This window comes from Corvus cornix, chromosome 2, assembly GCF_000738735.6.
Source record: "Corvus cornix cornix isolate S_Up_H32 chromosome 2, ASM73873v5, whole genome shotgun sequence".
Taxonomy (NCBI): domain Eukaryota; kingdom Metazoa; phylum Chordata; class Aves; order Passeriformes; family Corvidae; genus Corvus; species Corvus cornix.
Window position 1 is genome coordinate 22,961,387 of NC_046333.1, and position 23,473 is coordinate 22,984,859.

General features: G+C 41.9%; 1 protein-coding gene across 11 annotated transcripts in view; it reads right to left on the bottom strand.

The window, feature by feature from the left end:
* The window catches only part of GOLGA4 (golgin A4), a 75,106-nt gene extending 63,879 nt beyond the window's left edge, over positions 1-11,227 (bottom strand). For 5 of the 11 annotated variants that reach the window (XM_039549402.1, XM_039549399.1, XM_039549400.1 and 2 more), the window contains exons 1-2: positions 11,015-11,142; positions 7,468-7,563 (exon numbers count right to left, since the gene is read on the bottom strand). In XM_039549402.1, coding sequence (XP_039405336.1) covers positions 7,468-7,563; positions 11,015-11,101 — 183 coding nt within the window. In that variant the 5' untranslated portion in view covers positions 11,102-11,142. Of the gene's footprint in view, positions 1-7,467; positions 7,564-11,014 lie in introns of all 11 variants that reach the window. The other 6 variants (XM_039549396.1, XM_039549395.1, XM_039549394.1 and 3 more) reach the window with 3 other exon arrangements.
* Between the last annotated feature and the right edge of the window lie 12,246 nt (positions 11,228-23,473).

The window sequence follows — 23,473 nt, forward strand, 5'->3', positions numbered from 1 at the left end:
GGAAATGGCTGAAACCCCCAGTGATGAGCCCTTTGCCCAATAAAAGGCACAGACTTGCTATGTCGGCTGGATGGTGGACAGTAACTCAGAGACTCCGTAGAACTCAATGAACAGTGAGAAGACCCCAGATCAAATATCACCATTAAAACAGGCACACAGAATGAAAGCCAGGTATTCCTTTGTTCAGGGTCCCTACCAGGAGACACTCAACTCCATCTGTCATTATATCACTGCACCATGATAAAAATTCTTAAAGGAAGCAGAGTCTAGGACTCTGCTACGAGAAACCTTGGGTCAAGGCAGTGAGGGGAAACTTGCCTGACAGTGTGAGTGTGTGTGGAGTCAGGTGGGGCACCCATCAGCTCACTGGAGCTGCTTGTGGTGAAGGGGCTTCAGTCCCAGCAGCAAAAGCCTGGGGTGGTGCAAGTGTGACTGCCAGAGTGGCTCCTTGGTGGTCAAACAGGAAAGTTTCCTTAACAGGCTGTGACATCGCTGATCTTTTGTCACAATATTTAACTTACTCTGTTTTTTTGCAAGTAAAATCCTACTAAGCAACAAACATTTCTGTCTTGGATAGAAAGTTGCAAATGAGCTAAAATGGTTGATGAAGCCAAATGCCAGATGACATTTACCTTATCAAAGGACACATAAAGTTATTGTTTAAATAACCTTCGTATTTTCAACATTCTGAACAGTTTTTGTAGCACTCAAGTTTGGTCTAAGTGAAGCAGCCTTACTTGATCTTTAAGGACTTTCTGAACTCCAGAAACAACTGTGTTCTTATTATTCTTATTATTCCTCCTCCCTCTGAAGAAATACCATGCTCAAATCTTCTTTTGCAAGGATTCTGATAAGTGAGGTACAAAGGCCAAAGTACATGCAATTCCTAGATCAAGAGCTTCCTTAATACGCTGTGAAAGAAAACCCAAAATCTAACAGGGATCAGAGTTTGACCCAAGTCTCACTGCTCTGGAGATGGCAGTAGTTGAATATTATACATGTTACATGCATATAATATGTTTGATTGCCAAAGGTAATTATTATTCCCTTTCAGAAAAAGAAGAGAATCAGTAGTTCCAAATTTTGTATTAACCTGTTATCAAGCAAATTTGGAAATTCATACTTCTTGTTAGCAAAGTGCATCATGGCATACGTGTATTTGTAGTATGTTAACACTTAAAAGATTCTGTAATTGTACACGACCAGTTTTGCTATGTTATATACCAGCACAGCAAGACAGAGAGAAGAGGATGAGACTACAAAAGTCATTGAAGAGAAAATTTTCTCATCTACTTCAGGGAGCTAGAAGATGTCAGCAATCAGCTAAAGGTTTAGTTTCGACTCTTACCGGAAAAAAGAATCATTCCCCAGAGTAAATTAAATAAATAAATTTGGTTATTTGTCCAAGGTGGTTGTCTTGGTTTGAAAGAGGTGTCTGCCAAGGAAGGCAGGAGCCTCCCTTGAAATGGAAAATGCAACCCCCTTCCCTCCGAATTATTATAATTTTGAAATTAAGGGGCTTTCAGGCAAAGATATGAGGAACAGGAATAACAATTCTTTACTATTTTATATATATACGTGTATAACAAGGCAAACAAACAACAATAACTATGGCAGTAACAGCAAACAATCACAAACCCAGTCCCAGCCTTCTCGGCTGTCGGGCCCTTTCCCCTCGGGTGCAGTTCCAGTTGCAGTCGGCAGGGGCGCTGGCGGCTCCCGGTGAGCAGGGCAGGCGCGATGGTTCCCCCGCGGCTGCAGGGGGCGCTCCGGAGCGAGCTCGGGGAGCACGCGGCAATGGAGACCTGGGATCCCGGGAAGAGATGGCACAAAGGCTTCACAAACCCCTGGGCAGCCGATCCCGGTGTCCGGCCGGACCCTCGGGAACAGCAGAGATGAGCACAAATCCCAGGTGGCAGACGAACTCTGGAGCTGCGGTAGGAGCCCCGGGATGTCTCAGTAGGCAGGGTGTGCAGAGCTACAGAGTAGCAAAGGCTCGAAGCAATGGTGGGGGCAGGGCGGCCGCAGCCCAGCTCCCCAGCGGGAAGGGAAAGGCAGGCTTGGGATCCCGGGGTTTTCCCTGAGGCACCCGAGCAGATGGTGAAAAGGTCCCTCTTTTAGTAAGGTGGGGTATTAGAGTCCCAGTGCAACAGCCGCTCCAGTGAGCAAGCTCCACTCATGGTAGAAGGAAGGCAGCTGAAAGCAGAAGCCTCCAGCAGCAACGAACTCCCTCCACAAAGATGGGAGCCCTCCTCTCCCTCCGCCAAGAACACCAGCCAGCCAGGAGCTGTACCCAACCCTTTTTTCCCAGTTCAAATCTTGCAGCATTCCCCACTCTACACAAGAAAACCCCAGGTGAAAGAGAGTAACCAGAAGGACCCCTCCCCCTATGGCCAGGTCTTCTGTTTTTCTTAAGCACCCAGTAATTTGTCCCCCTGGCAACATACATGCGGAAAATTATTTAAGAGAAAAAGAAAATAGGAGAACTCCTAAAACCCCAACAGTGGTGAATGTCAGGAAAAAAAGTTGTGAATAATTCAGTAATTTTCTTATTTACAAAATACTTATTTATAAAAGCTTTGTGCAATTTGCAACATAATCTTTTTTGCCTTATCCCTGCTGTGATAAGGGAATAGGAAAAACTGAAGAGCTAAAATTTCAGGGGTTTCTCCCTACAATTAAAAAAGCCCCAAAATCTAGGAGAGAAGAACTGCACTTTAAGAAAAACGTAGTACGGAAATCAAATGCAAGGTCTTTTCTGGTTTGCTTTTAATTTTGATGAGCAACCTAAGCATGTTGGTGTATGTACCAGGAGTTGTAAAATACAAGTTTAGATTCAAACTAGCTTATGCAGCCTCCAAAATTTAGTCTTAAATATCAGAAAGGAAAAAAAGCACAGATATATCTGAACCACTACCATCTTTGCATGCCAACACCTATTTAGCAGTACTTCAAATTAAGCATATGAATACAGAAAAGATGCAGGAATAACAAAGGTACTGAAGGAATATTATTACAGCTTTACTTGTCATGCTTTATTAATAGCCAATCCTAGAGAAACATTTAAACTAATTTAATAACATTATATACCACTGAAGTGAGACCAAAAAATACCTTGACTAATTTATTTTTAGGTCTGTCTTGGGGTGACTGTATGATACTGTATCCCCTATCATCTGCCCTATGCCAGACATGAATCCTGTGCCTTTCTGTGTCTTTAAGCTGGGTCTGAGAGAAAGGGAGAAAAAAGAAACCCGAGCAGTTTTGTGTTCAAGGACACAGCTATACACTCCCCTGCATTCCCGGCTGCTACAGAGCAGAGGAAAGCACCTTTCTGCTTTTTCCCAGCTCTCAGTTCCTTTTCTCAGGAGAGAGACGGAGAGTTAAACTCCTTTGCTTTTCAGCTAGTCTGCAAGCTGAGGCAAGAAAGTTTTTTTTTTCCCCTGGGTCTTTGGTTTCTTCTTCTTCTTTTCTGCACTGTTCAGCAACACCAGAACATCATCCAGAAGACCCTACACCGTGGCCTGGAGGGGCCCATGCCGAAACCCAGCTCCAGAGAGGAGAGAGCCACACCCACAAAGGACTTGGAATTTTACCAGGTTTCTCTCCACAGCAAGAGGTTTTATTATTTAGCATTATCCTTTTTTCTGTGCCTGTGCGCACTCTGCTTGTTAAATAAATAACTTTTTTTTTCACTTTCCTCCAAGGAAAATCCTTTCCAAACCTGGTGGGGGAGGGGTGGCTATAACCTGCCTTCTATCAGAGAACGTTCATTTCAGACGTTCCTCTGAATATGTCTCAAACCGGGACAAGGTCTGGGAGCTATATATATTGTGCTCTGCTGTCACTTCCATAACACTCATGAGGATGTCAATGATACTTGGATCTGCATGACTGGGAGGTCATCCACAGCAATATATCAGCTGTTTGCTGTCAGCTGGTAGCAAACTAGCACTAGCTTTGTTATCTTCTGCAGTTGGGCCTTGTATACTTGTAAACAAGTATATTGTAGAATAAAAAGAACATTTTTAACTTCCAGGAACTATAGTGAATACGACTGATGTATTTCACCTCAAACTCTGTTCAAAGTCAATGCGGTAACAGTTTGAAAACCAATCACTAGTCTTCCCCAGAAAAAACTGGAATCACTAAGTAAGCATATTTGAATAGTCTAGGGCTGTTTTCAAACAGCAGCATACCAACTCAGAAAGCATTGGATACACAAATTGTCTGAAGAAGTTCTATGGAAGTAGTTTTACCTCACAGTGTAGTCATATTTTACAAGCTACGTGCAATAAGAGAATACAGAACTAGGCAGAGGTCTGCTTTTTCCTATACATGAAAAGATTATGAGGTTTTCTGTAATACTTCTACTGGAGATCCACATATCTAATAAAATACAAGCTGAAGAGGAAAGCTGGCATGAAAAAGAAACTGACCTGGTATTCCATAAATGGAGCATACAAGCTGTAGGTTTATTTTAAATTGATAACATCTTGGGATTTTGAAATATTAAAAAAATCTTATCATTGTAGAATATAAAGCAAGAATGTTTGCATATATGTTTTATTATAAATCTTTGATCAGACTAATGATGCCATTTACAACTGTAATTAATTCTGAAATTGTTTTTATTATAAAAATATACTGAGAATAAACCAAAGATTTCATGTGTAATAGTTGGAACTTTCATACTACAGAAGCAAAAATAAAAAAACCTGATCTATTTAAAGACACACTAAAACATAGCTCACAGAGGACACAAACCATACAAAAGAATAATGAAACACTAATTTTGCTTAGCTTTCAGTACTAAAAGGGTTAGCAATTATTCATGAACTGCAAAATGTTTTAGCATACAATACTCTTCAACCAAATATTTTCACTGTATCAAATGTCCAACAGTTCACTGTAATGCCACTGTCATTGACACCTGCGCATAACACAATTGCTTGGTCAAATGAGAACACTGCAAAAAAAATGTGCTCTAAAAGACATAATGTGCCCATATAATCAGGGCATGTATTTTCAGTGACAATATGCAATAACTGCATCTTATTTAAGCATAGTATACTGCTGCTGAACTGAATTTTATGAAAATCTAATCCAACAAACACATTGCAAAGATTATTTGCTTTTAATCATACCACCAACATTTATGAGAATTTTTTGGAGAAACTAAATTTCTCGTCTTAATCATTTAAACTTAATTTTTTACAAAATTTTCCATTTGATTTTGTAAAACCAGACCTTACCAAAAAAGCAAGAGGTTTTCATCCCCTTAGGACTTCACTACTTCCTGAATTTCTAATTAAAGGATGTGTTTCACAAGTAAAACTGTTATGGCAGCTCCCCTAAGACCAAGGATAACTGTAAATCTGAGGATACTTTAGTACTTCTGTTTCCACTCTTAATCTTATTTCTCCTTCTGTCTCTCTGGTCATTCCAGTCTAACCACTCTATTCAGAGATACATGTTCTTCCAATGTAACTTGGCATGTGCTATGGGGAATCCTTTGCTTCTCTTGTTTATCTGGAATAGCAGTCTGAAAATGGAGTTTGCTGGGGACAACACATATCTAATTAAGTAAATGTAGCTCTCAATAGAAATTATGAACACTACAGAAAGCATTGATACATACAGGTGAAATGTCTGTAGCATCCAACAAAATTTTAAAAAATATGTCTCTTTTAAATATGTTATCCAAATTGTGAAAAGAACTATTATTTTTTTACTAAATCAATTGATTAAATTGAAAAAGAAGGTAAGCCTTCAGGCTCACATACCTTTTTCAGATTTGGAATAAAAGCAACCATCTTCAAAAATCAACCCAAGGTCAGGAATAGTATTCTGCCTTTCAGTCAACCAGTAAGTATTTGAGCAGAAAAACAGCTGGCATTAGTACAATAAAAGGGTGAGGAGTGTTACCAGTGAATTTTTTTCCTTTGTTTCTCAGTGAAAAAGGAAGGAAGATTTCTTCCATTTGTGGAGGCAGCACCAAGTTAATGACAGACAAAGAACAGTGATTCAGTTGCACAGAAGAACATGACTCATGGCTTCAATACTTCATATTCTCCTAAGCTTTTGCCTCTTAAAAAGTCAGAAAACCTTGGCCAAATCAGTTCTTTAACATCCTGCACAATGTACAATAAATTAAAAAAAAAAAAAAGAGGGGAATCAATTCTCAGTACCAACTCACTCCTTCTAGACCACAGCAGTAGTTCTCATGTGGCAATATGCTACTTCTATACCCTGCATTAAGAACAGAAAACTATCCTTACGGAAAATATTGGTAATTTATCCTGGGTGACACTGCTTGCTAACATTCTGGAGCACCAGTTAACAGAAAATCTTTCTCCAGGAAGAGAGGAAATTCATTACAGACATACATACATACATACATACATACATATACATATATCTCACAGTAGAGAAAATAAGTACTTACTAGAAAATACCAAAATACAAAATCAAATCATGAAGTAGTTTCCCTTTAATTTCTATTATTGCAGGGAGCAAACTGCCAAGCTGTAATCACTGATAGCATTCATAATGAAATCTATTACAAATTTCAGGCATAGCTGATTATGTCCTAAAGAAAACATGGTGTTAAAAATTAAAGTGGATTGTTCCACTGCAAGAAAACACATTATTTTTTGTGGGAAAATGAAGCAATTGAATTTTCTGACTAGGACACAACATTTCCGCTGAAAAATATGCTACCAGCTTATGTCCATGCCCACTAAGTCAGGGAAATTTTTTGTTTGTTTGTATTTGTTGCCTTTTTTAAAATCAAGCCACTTCAAAAGAGCTGTAGTACTCACTGTGAAACGAGGTAAGTCCAGATTATCTTCTTTGTTTGCTTTATTATGCAAGTCATCATATTACCCATCATCCTGATAATTATTTTAATCATATTTTATGACTGATAATTTAGACTCGGTTTATTGTTTAGGTTTTTTTGGGGGGGTGAGGAGGGCTGGGTTGCTTTTTATTTTGGGGGCAGGGCACAGAGGAAATGGGGTGGGGGAAATAACTTTGAGTTTGATACTTATTACTGGCATGGTTAGCAACAATCACAAATGCTCTGTTTAAAACTTTTGGATCATCCACCTCAGATTACCTGGATTCACCTAGGCTTTTCAACCAAAAGCAGGACAAAAATGAAGTTAGTCTCTCTGAATGTATCTTCTGTCCCACTACCTCACTGAGTTCAGTTCAGGAGTAAGATTTTTAAGACCTGAAGACTTAAAACATTTCCTCATCTGGGGGTTAATCACTACAGGTTAAAGATCTGTTTTATTAATATTAAACACTTTAGTATTCAACCTAAAAAATAGACTATTCACATCTATAAATGCATAGGAAATAGTGAGATTGAGGAATTAAAAAAAAAAAAAAGCACCAAAGGACACAATGTTAGAATTTTTTAAGCTGAAAAACAGAGAAAACCAGTTCTCTACTGACCTCTTTGTCTGGTGTTAAAGTGCCTTCATCATTCTGATCTGTAAATGAAGTTGGCCTGATTCTGTTGCCAGTTGATGGAGGGGATTTGGAAGGGACCTACAGAGAGATCATGTATATCAACAAGTAATACTATTAATTCCAGAATAATTATTCTGCATCATAATTTATTTCAACAATTACTAACTATATAATCCCAGTAAAGCCTAGTCTAGATCTTTTTAAAGAAAAAAAACGTATCTAACAAGTTCTACCTTACTACAAGGTCTCCAGAGCAGAATGTGTCATGAATCAGCCACAAGAACATGCAATGGGTTATTTAGATTATTTCTCACTATGGTCCTCTTAGACCATATTTGAAAAACCAGCCTCCTAATATTTTAGGAACATATTACAGTTGCTTACGGTTTAAAAGTTTTGTGATTTGACAGGGATTCAAGCATTTACAAGTGGAATAGCATCTGATCACGAATTTAGAAAATTAAAAACAAAAATATGACACAAAAAAAATTTATAAACATTAAATTTGTAACATTTATAAAATTGAATCTAAACAATGAAAAAGGGCAGAAGAAATTACTATATTTTCAGATGTCAATATGTACTTGTTTTTCCTATCTGAACTAAAAATCTGTTCACAGAAATTTTACAACTTCATGCAAACTGAGATTCTAACACACCAATTCAAACAAACCACCTTGCCAGCCTCATAATTCAAACTTCAAATATAAAATCTCAGTATAAATAGAATGAGTAGTAAAGTATCAACAAGCATATCTATAAAAAAAAAAGGAATTAGCAAGATCTCTCATTACCTATTCCAAGAGGCTGGAAGAATTGTGGGCTCAAAACATTTCCAGCATGTGTGCAGGGGAAGGGAAAGTTCAGGCCTTGCTTTGATGAGGTGATGCCCTGTTCCACACACCCCATGCCTCTGGACCTGTATCCCAGCCCTGCAGTGGCTGCCAATATCTGGCACACCGGAGGAAATGTGCCACACTCCACCCCTGGAGCCCCAGTCCAGCCCCAGAGTGGTCAGACGATCAGAAGTTCCACCTGGGGGAAGGGCCCAAGGGCACTTGACCCGGGATATATAAGGCAAGCACATGCATGTCTTGACCCTACCTCCTCTTGAAATTTCTATCAGCTGAACACTGCTGAAAACAGGAGGGGTAGCTATATCAAAATTATTCTAAAATCTGTCATAGTTAGAGGTCTGATGAGGTAGACCAATGTCCCAACCCAAAAATACTACTCAAAAGTCAAACAGCTTAACGAGTACCAAACAGCTATTTACCATGAAAGCTTTACGTATTGCTGAAAAAAATCATACCAAAGTATTCATAGGGTTTGTAAAAAAATTGTTCTATTCATGTAGGGGATATGAGTAGAGCAGAGAGGGTATAGAGCATAGTGAGTGAAGCCCCTCTACAACAGGGTATAGGAAAGAGCAAAAATGAATGCAAACATGAGTTTCAGAAACTAAGAAATTGTAATAGTTAGGAAAATCTGATCTGAAAACGTTTTGACAGGAAGTAATGCATTTTAAGGATCTGAATTACTAAAAGCAAAGGAAAAAAGCATATCCCACACTGTTTGCAAGACTACAGTATATTTTATAAGCCTCAAAACTTCACTTCGTCCTCCTTCAGAGAATCTGTTTTCAGATAAGATACAAGAAATGAGAAGACAAACCTATTTTACTTCTAAGATCAATTTTAACTATTTCCCCCTAGTGTCCCATGAGAGCAACTGAAGAGTAAGAAACATTGCAAGACAACTATTTTACATGAAAGTAAAAATATGCAGTAATTTTTTGCTTCTGCCTTTCCACTTATGTCAACCCTTGAGTTACATAATCTGCTCTGTCCACAGTACAGCACACTAGGTCTATACACTAGGTATAATTTATCATAAGCCCTCGTATCAGGTTTCAGGGTATTTGTCAATGTTAATTTTTCAAGAGCCAGATAAAGACTGAAGTATATTACACTGTTGGGTGCATACATGCATGTAGGCCCATATTTATTCAGTAGGATGCTTTTAAGCAAGTACCAACTCTTGAACACATGCACTGAGTATCCTGAACTATGTGGATTACAATACCCTGAACTAAATGGATTACAATACTGTGTGAAAGGTATCATAATTTAGCTGCTGCATATTGAAAACAGTAAACTCTGCAGCTCAATCTTTTTACACTGTACTGAAAGTTCACCACATATGGCAATTAAGACAGCACTCTGAACTGCAACTAACAAAAATATACTTCACTAACTAGAGAAGGCACAAAATTAATAACTATGGAAGGCCTTAAAGTAAGACTCAACAAGCTACATAAAACTTCACAATAGATCCATTTCCAAGAATCTTACTTCTATTTCACAAATGAGTGATTCAAAGAATACAACATAACTGAATGTCAGCAGTTTTGAAACCATGGTCTAATACTGAGACTATGCAGTGCCAAATCTCCCAGTGGCTCAGATTACATTCAGATCAAGCCCAGGCAACTAATCACTTATTTGTCAAATTAACTAAATTACCTGCCTGTAGCTTAACATTCACAGAATTCAGAGTTTATTTCAGTTTTATACTTTTAGATTCCAAGATACAAAGGATACTTAACCTAGCAATAAGACACAGGCAGACATTACCAGAAGACTTTGCCAATAGGAAGTTAACTTGTTGAAGTCTTTCTACCCAAAATTTGCTAAGAGAGAATTTATTCTGCTTGGACACACACGTGAAATCATGACAACGTTTTTGTGGCCACTGTCACTTGGACAGATACTCTGCACACGTGTTATATCTAGTGTCTATCATTATCACTTAAAAACAGCCGTTTCTAGAATCCAACATTTGTAATAATGTAGTGAAAGTACATGCAAGAGAAAAATGTTATGACTAGAACAAATAAATAAATGCCTTGTTCTGATTTATACTATACGCTCAATTAATCTACAGTTTAAAAAAATCCAAGAATAAGGCTGAGGTAAGCAAACCAGCCCTCTAAAACATGGAAACAGAAGGGACGCACAGAACTGAAAGAATAAACACTAAGATGAGAGAAAAGGATAACGAGGGACCTCAATGCTGGTTTGTTATTCAGTGCACCTGAAAGTATCATTACGCTAAATGCTAAGGAAGAAACCCATTTCTGTTTCATTCTGTTTGATGTTCAAGCAAGTGATGGTTTTTACATTCCTCCGCAAGTCAGCCTTTGTAACTCGGCCAAAACGAAGCACGGTCTCTGGCATGAGGCGGATGGGTAACAACAAACATAGATGTCGAAGTTCTAGCGAAACCACGCTGACAGCGACCCGGGGCGCGACTCCCGACAGCCGACCGACCCCGGAGCCTTCGGTCGGCCAGGCCTGAGCGGCGCGTCCCTCCCGCGGCTGCGGCAGCGGGGCCGGTCCGACCGGCCCGCGGGACAACCAAGGCCTCCCCGGGCGAGGCGCGGCCCCGCCCCGCCGGGTGTAAGGCCGTCACAAGCACCCACAACGCTCCGGCGGACACGTCTCCCAGCGGCCCCTCCCCGCCGTACCTGCGGTGGGAGGAAGCCCGCACGTCCCCCCACTCCGCGCGGCGGCACCTGCTCCTCGCTGATCTTCTGCTTCAGCTTCTTGAACATGGTGGCGGGATGGAGAAGGGGATGAGGGTACGGCTTCCGGGCCGACCGGCCAGGCGGCGAGGGGCGCCCAGGGAGCGGCGGAACCGATCTCCCCTCGCCCCGGCCCGCGAAGCCGCCGCCGCTCGGCCCTCGGACGCCCCTCCGCGGGGCACGGGCAGCCGCGACCCGCTGCGCCTGCGCAGCCAACGTGAAGCCGAGCGCTTCGGCCAGCACGGTGTGCGGCGAGGCACAAACTTCCGAACGCAATGCCCGGCGCTACTCCTCCCACAAGGCAGGCGGAGGTGCAGCCCGAGCGGCCCTGGGAGCCAGGACCGCGGCGGGGCGGGGCGGGGCGGGGCGGAGCGGCGCTGCCTGGCTTCACTTGCTCCATCTCTCCCGGCGGGTGCGGGAGGCCGTGCCGTCCTGGGAATGGAGCGGGCGGAGGAGTGACCGCTTCTGTCGGGAGAGAGGAAAAACAGAGCGGTAAAAGCTACACCGCCTCGCTGCACCTTTCCGCCGCCGTAGCCGTACCTTAAACCCCGCCACCGCGACGCTTGATTTACCAGAATGCTGACCCTGAGGGTCTGTAAGCCCTCACGTGAGAGTCCTCCTGAGTCGGTCAGCGACAGTGTCGAGGACAAGCTTTCACAAGCCGAAGAATCGGGCAGCAAGAAAACAAAAAGATGCTTGGTTCTTGGGCTTGTGAAAGCTTCCGACTAAAAAATGCCCAAAAGTTGCTTTTTGAAACTGCCTGGAAACCTATCCGCTGATAAGAAAGTCGAGAAGTTTTCGTTCTAGTCCACCCTGAAACCTTCTGTTTGTAAACCTGAGATACACTGTTACGACTGAAATACCATTGAAGGTGGAAAGGCAGTGTTTGCTACTATTGTTGTTGCTACTGTCTCCATGAAACTAGGGCGGAAATGTTCTTGGCTACTTCAGGTTAAAACCTCTGGCTTTAGATCCCTCGTTGGATGACGTTTGTGCGTGTTCAGTGCTGCCAGTGTAGATGCTGAATGCTGTCAGCAGTAGCCAGCATTCATTCTCCAACAATGGGACTGTTTTGAAACTTGTTGACAGTGACATTGTATGAAGGCTAAAAAATACATGGTGCTGTTTGCAAGCAACGAACCGTGTGGTCTTCTGTAAAGCTTCCTACTAAGGAGGCTGTATGCAGTAATCACAAACACCCAGAAATGTTTTCACTGAAATACACTCCTGAAATCTGTAAGTAATTTGAGGGGAGAAAATGGATAGGAAATTATTTTCCCATTTGCTGTTACAGTGACTAAAAAAATAATCAAGATACATATACAGCAAAAATAAACAGCTGGTTTTTCTAGGTTTTTTGCAACATGTTTAAACAAAAAATATTTTTCAGCAATCTGTTTAGTTGTAAATAAACTGTGACTGGTAATGACTCTATTTTGTGTCTTCCTGTTAAGACTACTATGCATGCTTCAGATAACAGCAGTGACTTGCACACTCTACTGATTTTTGGTGAGAACAACTACTGACTGCAAACACCTTCAAAAAAGTTAATCTGAACCTATAAGCTGTAACAGCCAGGTAAGTATCTTGAAGATTTGTAGGGTATCTTTTCTGTAGGTTGAAACAGAAGTATAGGAAAAAGTCTCTGGGACTAAAAGGGCAAAACCATCTGAATAGCAGTCCATGAGAAAAAGACATAAAATGGGCAACTCAGTTTATTGCATCCATAAAAATTAAACATTTTCTACTTGTGAGGTAGATTCTGTTTCCTCTAAATATGACATGCAGCAGTATGGCTGCAAAATTCAGAGGTTATCAAGTGAGAGGAGCATTGCCTGATAAATGTTTTGGGAAACCCTTTAACAACCTTCAATAACCTAATAAATCCATGATCCTCTCACACCTATGTTCTCTATTACAAATGCTAGCTCATATTCTCTTTTTCTGTTCAGATTACTCTTTTGATTTAAACCTAAGTCACTAAATGTAGTATGTGAATTTGATGGACAGATGCATAATTGAAAGGACTCTAGCTCCTACAGCTATCAAATAGAAAACCACAGCTTTTTAAAATTAATTCATAAAATGTATACAACACAAAAGAGAGCTCTGTATTATTTCCTTCGGAAATTTAAACCTTGAGATGGTATGTTCTGAGTGTTTCTCATAGTACAGATGTTTTCTTAGGACTAAAGGCTATGTGGAAGAGAATAAATTTGAGATTAGAAACTATAATAAAATAAGTCATTTTTTCCTACACTAAAGTCTTAGTTCTACAGAAAGTGGTAAGGGGATTTATTAATTGAAACTCTTTTAATGGGTTGCAATAATAATAATCTGGTAATCATATGATAATTGGATGTTTTCTAGGGGACTTTTTTTACTACAGCAAGGTCTTCTGTTGTGTAAATTTCAAGGTACTTAATCACCTCCTGTTCTTCACAGGAGGTGCCTAACCTGGGGTTTAGAAATAGACGAAATAATATTTGTATATATAATTTAATCACATATAGATTTGTGGTATTTAAAAAATCAATGTGAATTTCTTTACTTTTGAATTGGTATCTGTCCTGGGGTGACTGTATGATACTGTGCTCCCTATCGTCTGCCCTATGCCAGACATGAGTTCTGTGCCTTTAAAGCTAGCTCCAGGAGAGGGGGGAGAGCCGGTGGAATTCCTTCGGCGTTGTGTTCAAAAACACAGATAACTACTTCTGCCTGGCTGCTCTCGGCTCTCTGCAACAGGGAAGAAAGTGGTATTCCCTTGGTTTTTTAGCCAGCTTCTTGTTCATTAGCTAAAGCACAGAGGCCTGGGACTTTGGTTTCTTCTTCTTCTTCTCTTCTGGACTGTTCAGCAACACCAGAATATCATTCGGGAGACCCGACACCGTGGCCTGGAGGGGTCCACGCCGAAACCCAGCTCCAGAGAGGAGAGAGTCACACCCACAAGGACTTTGAATTTTACCAGGTTTCTCTCCACAGCAAGAGGTTTTATTATTTAGCATTATTCTTCTTTTTTCCCTTTCCTGTGCCTGTGCGCACTCTGCTTGTTAAATAAATAACTTTTTTTTTCACTTTCCTCCAAGGAAAATCCTTTCCAAACCTGGTGGGGGAGGGATGGCTGTAACCTGCCTTCTATCAGAGAACGTTCATTTCAGACGTTCCTTTGCATTTGTCTCAAACCGGGACAGTATCTTTTGTGATGCATGGCTATGTGTCTAGTATTACTCCAATAATACAAAACGGTATCCCACATTAAGCAGTAGTATCCAGATTCTGAAGATATGTATGATAACTCTGCAAAATCCTATCAAAAGCTTTCTAAATGAACTTCAAATGTTTTAGCATCTGAGCAAGTTTGATTAAAACATATTGCAACATACAAAGCATTTACTCTAAACCCCACAGAAGTCCTGGAGGAAATGTCTCAAACTACATTCTTACACACAGAATGTCAAAATCCCATACTTAGCTGAATGATACGTTTTTTCTAGAGGGTCAATCTGATCCTAGCATATTTATTTGCAAAGTTAAAAGAAGAAGTTGAAAGTGAAGATATGCCCCTCCTTTTTTATCTTCCTTAAGTACACCAGTTAACACAGATTTAAAAAAGAGAAATATGACACTATGGTGCTCTCTGCAAAAGATAAATGTATACTTGCAAAAGGCACTGGTTATGGTATATAATTAAGAATAATCTGTTCCAAATTAAATCTATAGCAGTCGTTAAGGTATTTCTCTGGGAAAGGGAATAGAGCATAAATGCAGAAGACTATTCGCACACCAGTCTAGATTTCTCTAATTGTCAGCAACACTGGCCCACACATGCCTGCCATCTCATTCCTTGCCTTTTGCTAGCTTCATTGCTTGTCAGACCATCTCCTTAGTAATTTCTGCATGTTCAGTCTGCAGAAAACTAACCTGGCAAAAGAGTAAGTAATTTCTGCTGACTTAGTGTGCTGAGCTTCCCCTGAGAACTGGAGCTGCTGCAAGGGAGACAGACGCAGTCAGGAGCTGGACAGTTTTATGTTGCAAGTTATTTCAGACTGCTCACAAACATACAGTCTTCGGTGAGCAATTTGCTTAACTTTACTCAAGTAATCCCATTGAGTGCTTTTTCAAGTTCAGATAACAAGCAATTCTGTTACTGGAAGTATTGATACTATCTCAACTACCTTAGCTCCTACTTATTACCGCAGGCCTGGGCCCTAGGGTATATCACTGTGTCCTGCAGCCATAGGGAGGAGGAGGAGAGAAGATCCAGCAGGCAGGAATTGTGCAGCAAGATTGATTTATTTAAGTATTTTACAAACTCTTTTATAGACTTTTTCTTCATAGTCTAATTGGACAAAGGATCGGCCACCCCTTGGGGTGATTGGCTAAAATCCTAAAACATCCATTGTCAAAATATTTTTCTACTATACTATAAACAAGACTTTTCAACGTTGCAGGTGGCTTGGTTGTTTACCTACTCTGCTACCTGTTCTGTGAGAGAGAGAAGTCTCTCACGGACTTAGAAAATAGCAAGAAAATCCTTGCTAGCGGCATTTTTGTATCTACAATTCCCCCTTTTTGTTTGATAACAACTATACTATTAATCCTAAATAGAAATTTACATCAGTTATTAATTCTAAATATGTCCTTAAGGCTTTAACTATCTGACTCCATAACAAGAAATTTAAAGTTCAGTCTCTGCTGGTGGAAGGACCATCCCAGTCTCTGCTTGTGGAAGGACCATCTGCCTGATGGTTGACATCCTGGTCATCATCAGAAGAGTCATTAGGCTGATGATCTACATTCTGGTCGCCATTTGGATGGTTGGTGTTCCGGTCATCATTTGGAAGTCGCCTGTTCTGCCTCTGGTGCTGTAAGTCAGGGCGAACGCATTTTGAAGGTAGCCACTGTACGCCAGTATCTGAAGACTCAAAGCTGAGTCCAGGGCAGACGGGCATTCGGCAGGATCAGGGTACCTGTCATCTGTGGCCTTTGGTCAGAGATGTCTGCAGTCCAGAAGGCCTGTGGAAGTCCCGTAGATCCACTGCCGTTATCTTCGTGAGTTTGTTGTTCTATCCTGGGGACACAAGACTTAAAAGGCACTAATTTAGCAAGGCAGGTCTTTTCAGGAATAGTGACAGGGGGTTTTTGCATGGAGACCATAGCGCAAATCTGACCTTTAAAGTCAGCGTCAATAACTCCTGAGTGCACTAATATTCCTTGATGGGCAACGTCAGGTTTTCCCACCAGCATCGCACTGGATGCCTGGGCTAAGGGTCCATATGCATCCAAGGGAACCTTATAAATACCGCTAGAGTCTAAGACGACTGCGGCTGCGGTGTGGACGTCAAACCCGTCTGATCCCTGGGTGCCGTCTCTAGGGTGGCTGGGTAGGCCTGTGCCTGTACCTGTGCCACTCTCTGGGGGAGCGACTGCATCGGAGAGCAATTCCCCCTCCTTGCACCCTGGTGGAAGTTTCCCGACAGAGGCCGACCATCAGCATGAGTCTGGGATCTACAGTAGTCCGAGCAATGCCCTGGCCTGCCACACCTCTTGCACTGGGGGATCGGTGTGTTCTCTTTTTGGCTCGGCTTAGGCCACCCCTGCCCGCCGCTCCGCAGCCGCTGCCAGGTTTTCCCGCGGCAGCGCTACTTCTGGGTTCGCCGCCAGCCGCGCCGCGTCCTGGTTTGGAGCCGTGGCTCCCGCGGGCGGCGCGGGCGGTGCTGGCGGCGCAGGCTCGGCGCACCCTGCGCGGCAGGGTGGCTCTGGCATCCGCTGCCGTAGCAAGCTGAACAGGTCCTCCATCCTTTGGTAACTCTGTCAGGAAAGGCAGATGCTGTATTAAAAGGTCGATGGCTCGGTTCTGCGACTGCGCAGAACAGTCCAGCGCCAAGGAAGGCAGCGGACCACACCCAGGCAGTCTCGGGGCAGGCAGGCCCGGCGCTATTCCGGCTAAAAAGTTAGATCCAGATGCATACACAACCGAGCTTAGGCCGCTTCCATTTTTCACCTGTTTTGGTTGCTTTGGTTCACGACCAGATGTGTGAACAGGCTGCAGGAACGCAGCCAAAGCAGACCTTTTCTGGTTCCCAGATTCCACCTTAGCGCAGACTTCGACCATGTCTGTTACCTCAGGATCCCCTGGTAAGGTATCTATGATTTTTCTGCACTCTTCATTTGCATTATCTCTCACTAACTGCCTTAACAACATCTGTCTTAACCCATCATCCTCAACCTGCTCCTCGAGAGCTTATGTACAAACCAGTTCTTTACACACAGTTTACAGAATGTTGCATTTGGTAATATTTGCAGTTTCTACTCCTACTAATAAAATTCAAAATACTATTGTTGATGTTAAAGTAGTCAGGGAGTGTATCCTGCACAGATGCACATGCAATCAGTTTCATTTTGGAAGTATTGTCTTTACTTCAATACAAATGTTACAAAACACAGCACGTTACTTGACAGTGCAGTGAAAATTGTGGCAACTCGTTGTACCTGCAACCTACAGAATGAGAAGTAGTTGTGCAAAGTAAATTCTTTATAGTACTGTGATTAGAGCCCTAAAAGCTTTAATATAAATAAAAGGGATAATCAGAGCATTTTTATAGCGTGATCCGATTGCTAATTTTACTTTTATATTTAAATGGTATGACTTACAACCACCACCAGATGACACTGTTCTAGAAGATTATGCCTCTGCAGAGCCATTGTCAGTATTACAAATACAAAACTGTACCATGTTTTACATTACATGCAAATACTAAAACTACAACAATGAGAGTTTAATACCATTCAGGTCAGGGAACAAACAAAACCCAAAGTTTCTATATCAGCTGTAAAATCCCTCTGTGTCCAAGGATGCTTTAAGTAAACTACTGTACATCAAATACTAAATTTCTTTACCACTTGCCTGACTTCATAGCAAACAGTCTATGCTGTTTATTTGTGCATTCATATATTCACCTGTAGTGCCTAGATATTGGCCTGAACTCAGTGCAAGTAAAACAGAGGAAAGAATTAATTAATGAATTGAATTAAGATGGTGAGTGACATGAGGGAGAAGTCAGATTTGTGTGCTCAAAATGCACAAGGCTATGAAAAGAACACTGTCTGAAAAAGCTGAAAGGTAACCTAAAGGCTGCAATTGTTCACACTGAGAAGACAAGAGGAATTGAATCACTTCAGAGAGAAGAAAAGCAGCAAGCATTGCTGCTCTGAACCTGGGAGGGAACAGAACCTCTGTGTTTTAATGGGAAAGTTAAGAGATCACATTTCATGCCATGTACCTGTCTTTCCAAAAGTAGAAAGTGCAAGCTCAGCCACTGAAGACAAATTACTAAGAACCACTGCAGCAAACTGGCTTACTCGAGACATCTTTTTTTTTATGAATGGGAATATAAGAGATTAAGAGATTTAAAAGTGAGTGACAGGATTTGACCTTGCAAGAGTCTGACTTTCCTAAAACAAAACTCTTAATTTTATCACTACTCTGTTAAGTGGTGTTTCCTTTCTACTTTCTCTAGAGTGTCAGAACCTTTCTCTTAAATTCTATTTTACTTCAATTGTACCTTAAAAACTCTGAATACCATGAAAAGGGAGCCAATTATGCTATAAACCAGTGTGGGGTATGCCCAGCCACTGCCCTGGAGGGATGTCTGCTGAGATAAGGAGATTGAGCAATCTCCCAGCAGGACTCCCTGGAAAGGCAACTATTTGGGTCATGGCGAGGAAAGGAAGACCTACAATCCTTTGGGAGACCCTATGCAGATAGTTCTGTAACCCATTGGTCTGTCCCAGACCCCCTGTAATCCATTGGTCCCCTTGCTGATCCCCTGTATCCCTACAAAAGCAAGATCAATTGGCCCCTGTGGCCTAGAGAGAGCCCGCCCCTGGCTTCCCCCTTCGCCGGAGGGGACCCATAATAAAGCCACCTTCGTGCGGAACCAGCCACATGAGCCTTCTCATCTCTCTCTCTGGTCTGGCTTGGCCTGGAGGCTGCCCTGCAGAGCTGAGCTGAAATCACGAGCTGATAATCACTAAAGAGCTGACAGCTTCTGCAAGGGCTCCTCTGCCAGCAGCTGAGAGGAAGACACCGGACCTCGGGAAGGCGATTCCTTTCGGGACCATCTCCCCGGACCGGTGGGTCACAGCCTCGGACCCCATTACCAGCTGTAATAAACCAGCAATCATTTTTATCAACAGTAATGCTAGTAATGAGTTTGATTTTAAATTAGTTAGCAGCAGATGCTCACTTGAATACTTTCATTCTTATTTCTGTAATCACAATATAAATCAAAAAACCCCAAACATTCTCACCCCCCTTACACATGCCACCCCCCCCCCACCAAATCGATACGGGCAGGGACCTTGATCAAAAAAGAGAAAATAGCTTGCTCCTGAAGATAGAGCTGCTTCACTGCAGAGGAATGGGCTGGTTTTGAGGAGACCTAGGCTCTATTCCTAAATCTTCCAGTGTCCTGGTCACCCACAGTGGGCAAGCTATTTTGCATCTTAGTGCTTCTAAGTATTTTGATGAAGAAGAGTGATCCTTCCCAACTTCCTGCAAACACGTGGTTAGTTTTCCTCTTATCTTGCCCAGCTGCTGATAGAAAGGTCAAATGAACGACTGCTTATTTAGTTGCTTTTTAGGAATACTGAGATACATATTCATAAAACACAACTGGGACTGCTGGGATTTTTCTTATTCTATGATAATATTTTTCCCTAAACACTAAGAAACAGCAAATGATTTTGCTTAATAATTTCTGGTCAGCAGGAGTAAAAATCCATGCAAAGATCTGAGACACTGAGTTGGGAAGAGCTAAAAAAACCCTAATATGTATGATTGCTTTAGATAAAATACTGAACATCTAAAACCACATCACTGGAGATGCTGCACTCAGCAGACCACAGCTGAGAAAAGTCACTAAGTCATAGTGTAACAGATTCTGAAAGAAATGTACTGAATAACATTTGCCACCATCAAAATAAGCAGCTATTTCAAGGAGAATCAGGAAGTATTTTTTCCAATTAAATACTGTATAATTTGATAGGTCATTAAGGAAAATACTTTCCTTCTATGACATTGATGGGGTTTTTAAGAGGCCTAGTTTTTTTCCTGTTAAAGGAATTTTCCCCCATTCTGTTACTAAGACGATAAATCGCCGGGTACTTAAGAAAAGACAAAAGGGCCTAGCCACCTTTTTGTTTCACTGGGGTGTGGGTTCAGTTCTCTCTCAGCGTCAGGAGAGAGGAGCTGCAGAGAAAGGAGCTGCTGGTTCCTCTTCTCGGCCGTTTTTCTTTCTGCTGGAAACACCGCCGGGATCCCAAAGCCGTTTTCCCTGCCCTGCTGGAGGCCGGGCTGTGGCTGCCCTGTCCCGCTGCTGCTTCGAGCTTTCGCTACGCTGTAGCCCTGCTCGCCCTGCCTGCCTGGGCCTCCGTGGGGTTTTCCCATCTGGATACATCTCGTCTGCCACCCGGGATTTGGGCTCGTCCCTGCCGTTCCAGCCTGCCGCTCCAGCCTGCCACTCCAGCCTGCTGTTCCTGAGAGTCCGGGATCGGCTGCCCAGGGGTTTGTGAAGCCTTTGTTCCATCCCTTCCCGGGATCCCAGGGCACCGGTGCCGCGTGCTCCCCGAGCTCGCTCCGGAGCGCCCCCTGCAGCCGCGGGGGAACCATCGCACCTGCCCTGCTCACCGGGAGCCGCCAGCGCCCCTGCCGGCTGCGAGCGGAACTGCACCCGAGGGGAAAGGGCCTGACAGCCGAGAAGGCTGGGACTGGGTTTGTGTTTGGTGTTACTGCCATAGTTATTGTTGTTTGTTTGACTGGTTCTATATATAATAGTAAAGAACTGTTATTCCTATTTCCCACATCTTTGCCTAAAGGCCCTTGATTTTCAAAATTATAGTAACTCAGAGGGAAAGGGGTTATATCTGCCACTTCAAGGGAGGCTTCTGCCTTCCTTAGCAGACACCTGTCTTTCAAAACCAAGACAGACATCAAATTTATAAAACTGATGTATGCAGAATACAGAAAGTTACAATTTAGGAATAATTAGACTACTTCCCTGCATCACAATTTCTGGAATCTACAAAACAGAACTGTTATGGTCCGGTTTTTTAAGTTATTACAAATGTCTCTGCCTGAATTAAGGTGCCAATGAGACCATATGCCAAAGTCAATAGTATGGATTTTATTTAACAGTAAATATGAGAAAGAGAGAAAGAAAAGGAAGAGAAATAAGTAGAAAAGAGGTGGAGGGACAAAAAGAGAGATTAAAGAAAATATCACCACTCCATGGATCCCAATAATGTTCCATTCATCCTCTCCAGCTGGTCTTCTGGGTGGTGAGGGTCCCCGAGGGTCCCCCAAAAAGCACAGAATCCAATGGATTAATATATGCCCAGACCAGGTGGGAACGCTCAGGTACATCCCCTGGGGGGGGGGGGTGCAGTTTTACACAGTCTCTTGCAGCAGACTCTGGACCTGTTGCATCACTTTGCATCACATGCTGTCCTGTAATGCAAGGCCTCAGGAATGAGTCTGGGGAGCACTTCGGGGGGTCTTTGATGGATGATGACACCCCCTCAGCTGCCTATCACATGAATGTACCGTGGATGTGGCTTTTCTAGGGTTGGGAGTTTCACAGCTCAGCTGGTTTGTGTACGGGAGAATGGATGTTCACTGCTTCTGACCAGAGGTTACGCCACACACCCAAAACCTCCTTCTCCCCCCTTGTTTTGGGGGAGTCTGTGTAAACCTGGCCTCTGTGGGCTGTGGTGTCCCATACCCCAAACCCAGCCAGGGATGATTTTCTGCTGTTTGGTTTTCTTATGGATGCATTCCTTCCCCTTAGCCTTGTTTGTCTCTCCCTAGACCTAAGACGATTGAACAATAGTGTCCTCTTTATCTTATCGAGGCGGCCTATCTCACAGTCCAAAGTTCCAGTCAGGCATCTTCAAGGAGGGGTGGGCTTCTGTGGTTGTCTTTATAGTTTTTGCTATAATGGGCAAAACTCCTTCATAACAATGTTTAAGGCATAAACCATTTCAGTCTCTGACACAGAACAAATACACATTTTTGTTTTATGTTTGCACAAAGCCATTACAATTTCATACAACAAAAGGACAAGTTTTATGCAGCTAGATCTATCAATTAGTGCTTGCATTCAGGACATAAGGATTACGAAAGTAACAGATCTCTAAGAACACCACTTTCAGATTAGAAACTTGTCAGCTTAAGATAATATCTGGATATTGCTATAATACTGCTTGAGTAGTGGCATACTCAATTCCCTACTCCTTATACTTTTCAGTGAAATGTTTTGGAGGGAGGTGTTTCTCGCTCTACTTAACTCCCTTTTCTAGCTGCCAGGATTAACTACAAGCTTTACCACCCACTGAATGCGGTGGAATATCTGGTTGAAGAGACCAAAGGCTTCAGGCTTGAAACTCCTTTCATGTCTGATCTACTTCTCAGTAAGAGGCCATAGGACACTTCTACATAAAGAAGAGTAACTTGCCTTTCAGCTGAAAATAGAGAATACTTCATCACCTCTCCTGAACTACTATAGAAGCACAGTTATTATTCAGTATTGATTTGCACACAGGATATCTGGCTTTCTTGAAGTGCTTTAGAAACCAATGTGTGGTAGGTCTGATGGCATGTCCATAAAATAAACACAAGTCATTTTACAGGTGAGTAAAGTAAGTTCTGAAAACCTCAAGATACTGCACAGCAACTTAGTGATGGCTATGGAACTTAAGCATAGACTATTTGATACTGTTCTCAGATTTATCATTTAAAATATTTTTAATCCTTTGGCTAGAAGACACTTACATAACTGTGTACATACATAACGAAAAGAGATGCTTCCCTTGTTGCATTTTCATGCTATTTCATCATTTCTAGGAGCTCACCTGTATATAAGGATGACATGCTGACATGCTTCCTTTCCTCCCTTGTCTGCAAAGAAATATTGCAAATGGAGATGTCAAAGTCTTTGACTTGAAAAATATATTTAAAAGGAAGCAATTACCAAACTGCTCAGAATGCTCCAAGTATGTGACTCTGCATCTTCATCTCTTACCATGCACTATTTAAAATTAGAATAAAATTCTAATAATCAAATTGTTCTCTCTCAGACTTTGCTCACTTTGTCACTTTGACTCCACACTCCTTTCTCACATATTAAGCCTTTCCTTGCTTATATGGAAAAGGCCAGAGATATAGGGTTAAAAAAATCAGGTACAGCTCACAGAATAGTTATGTTTAATTGTTAATATAAAATAAACATCTTGATTCACTAATATAAAATATTATTTATGTGTTCATGTATTAAAATGGAACACATAGCTTCTAAGTAGCAAAGTAACAGTTTTCCAATTATCCAAAAAAAACTCTGATGC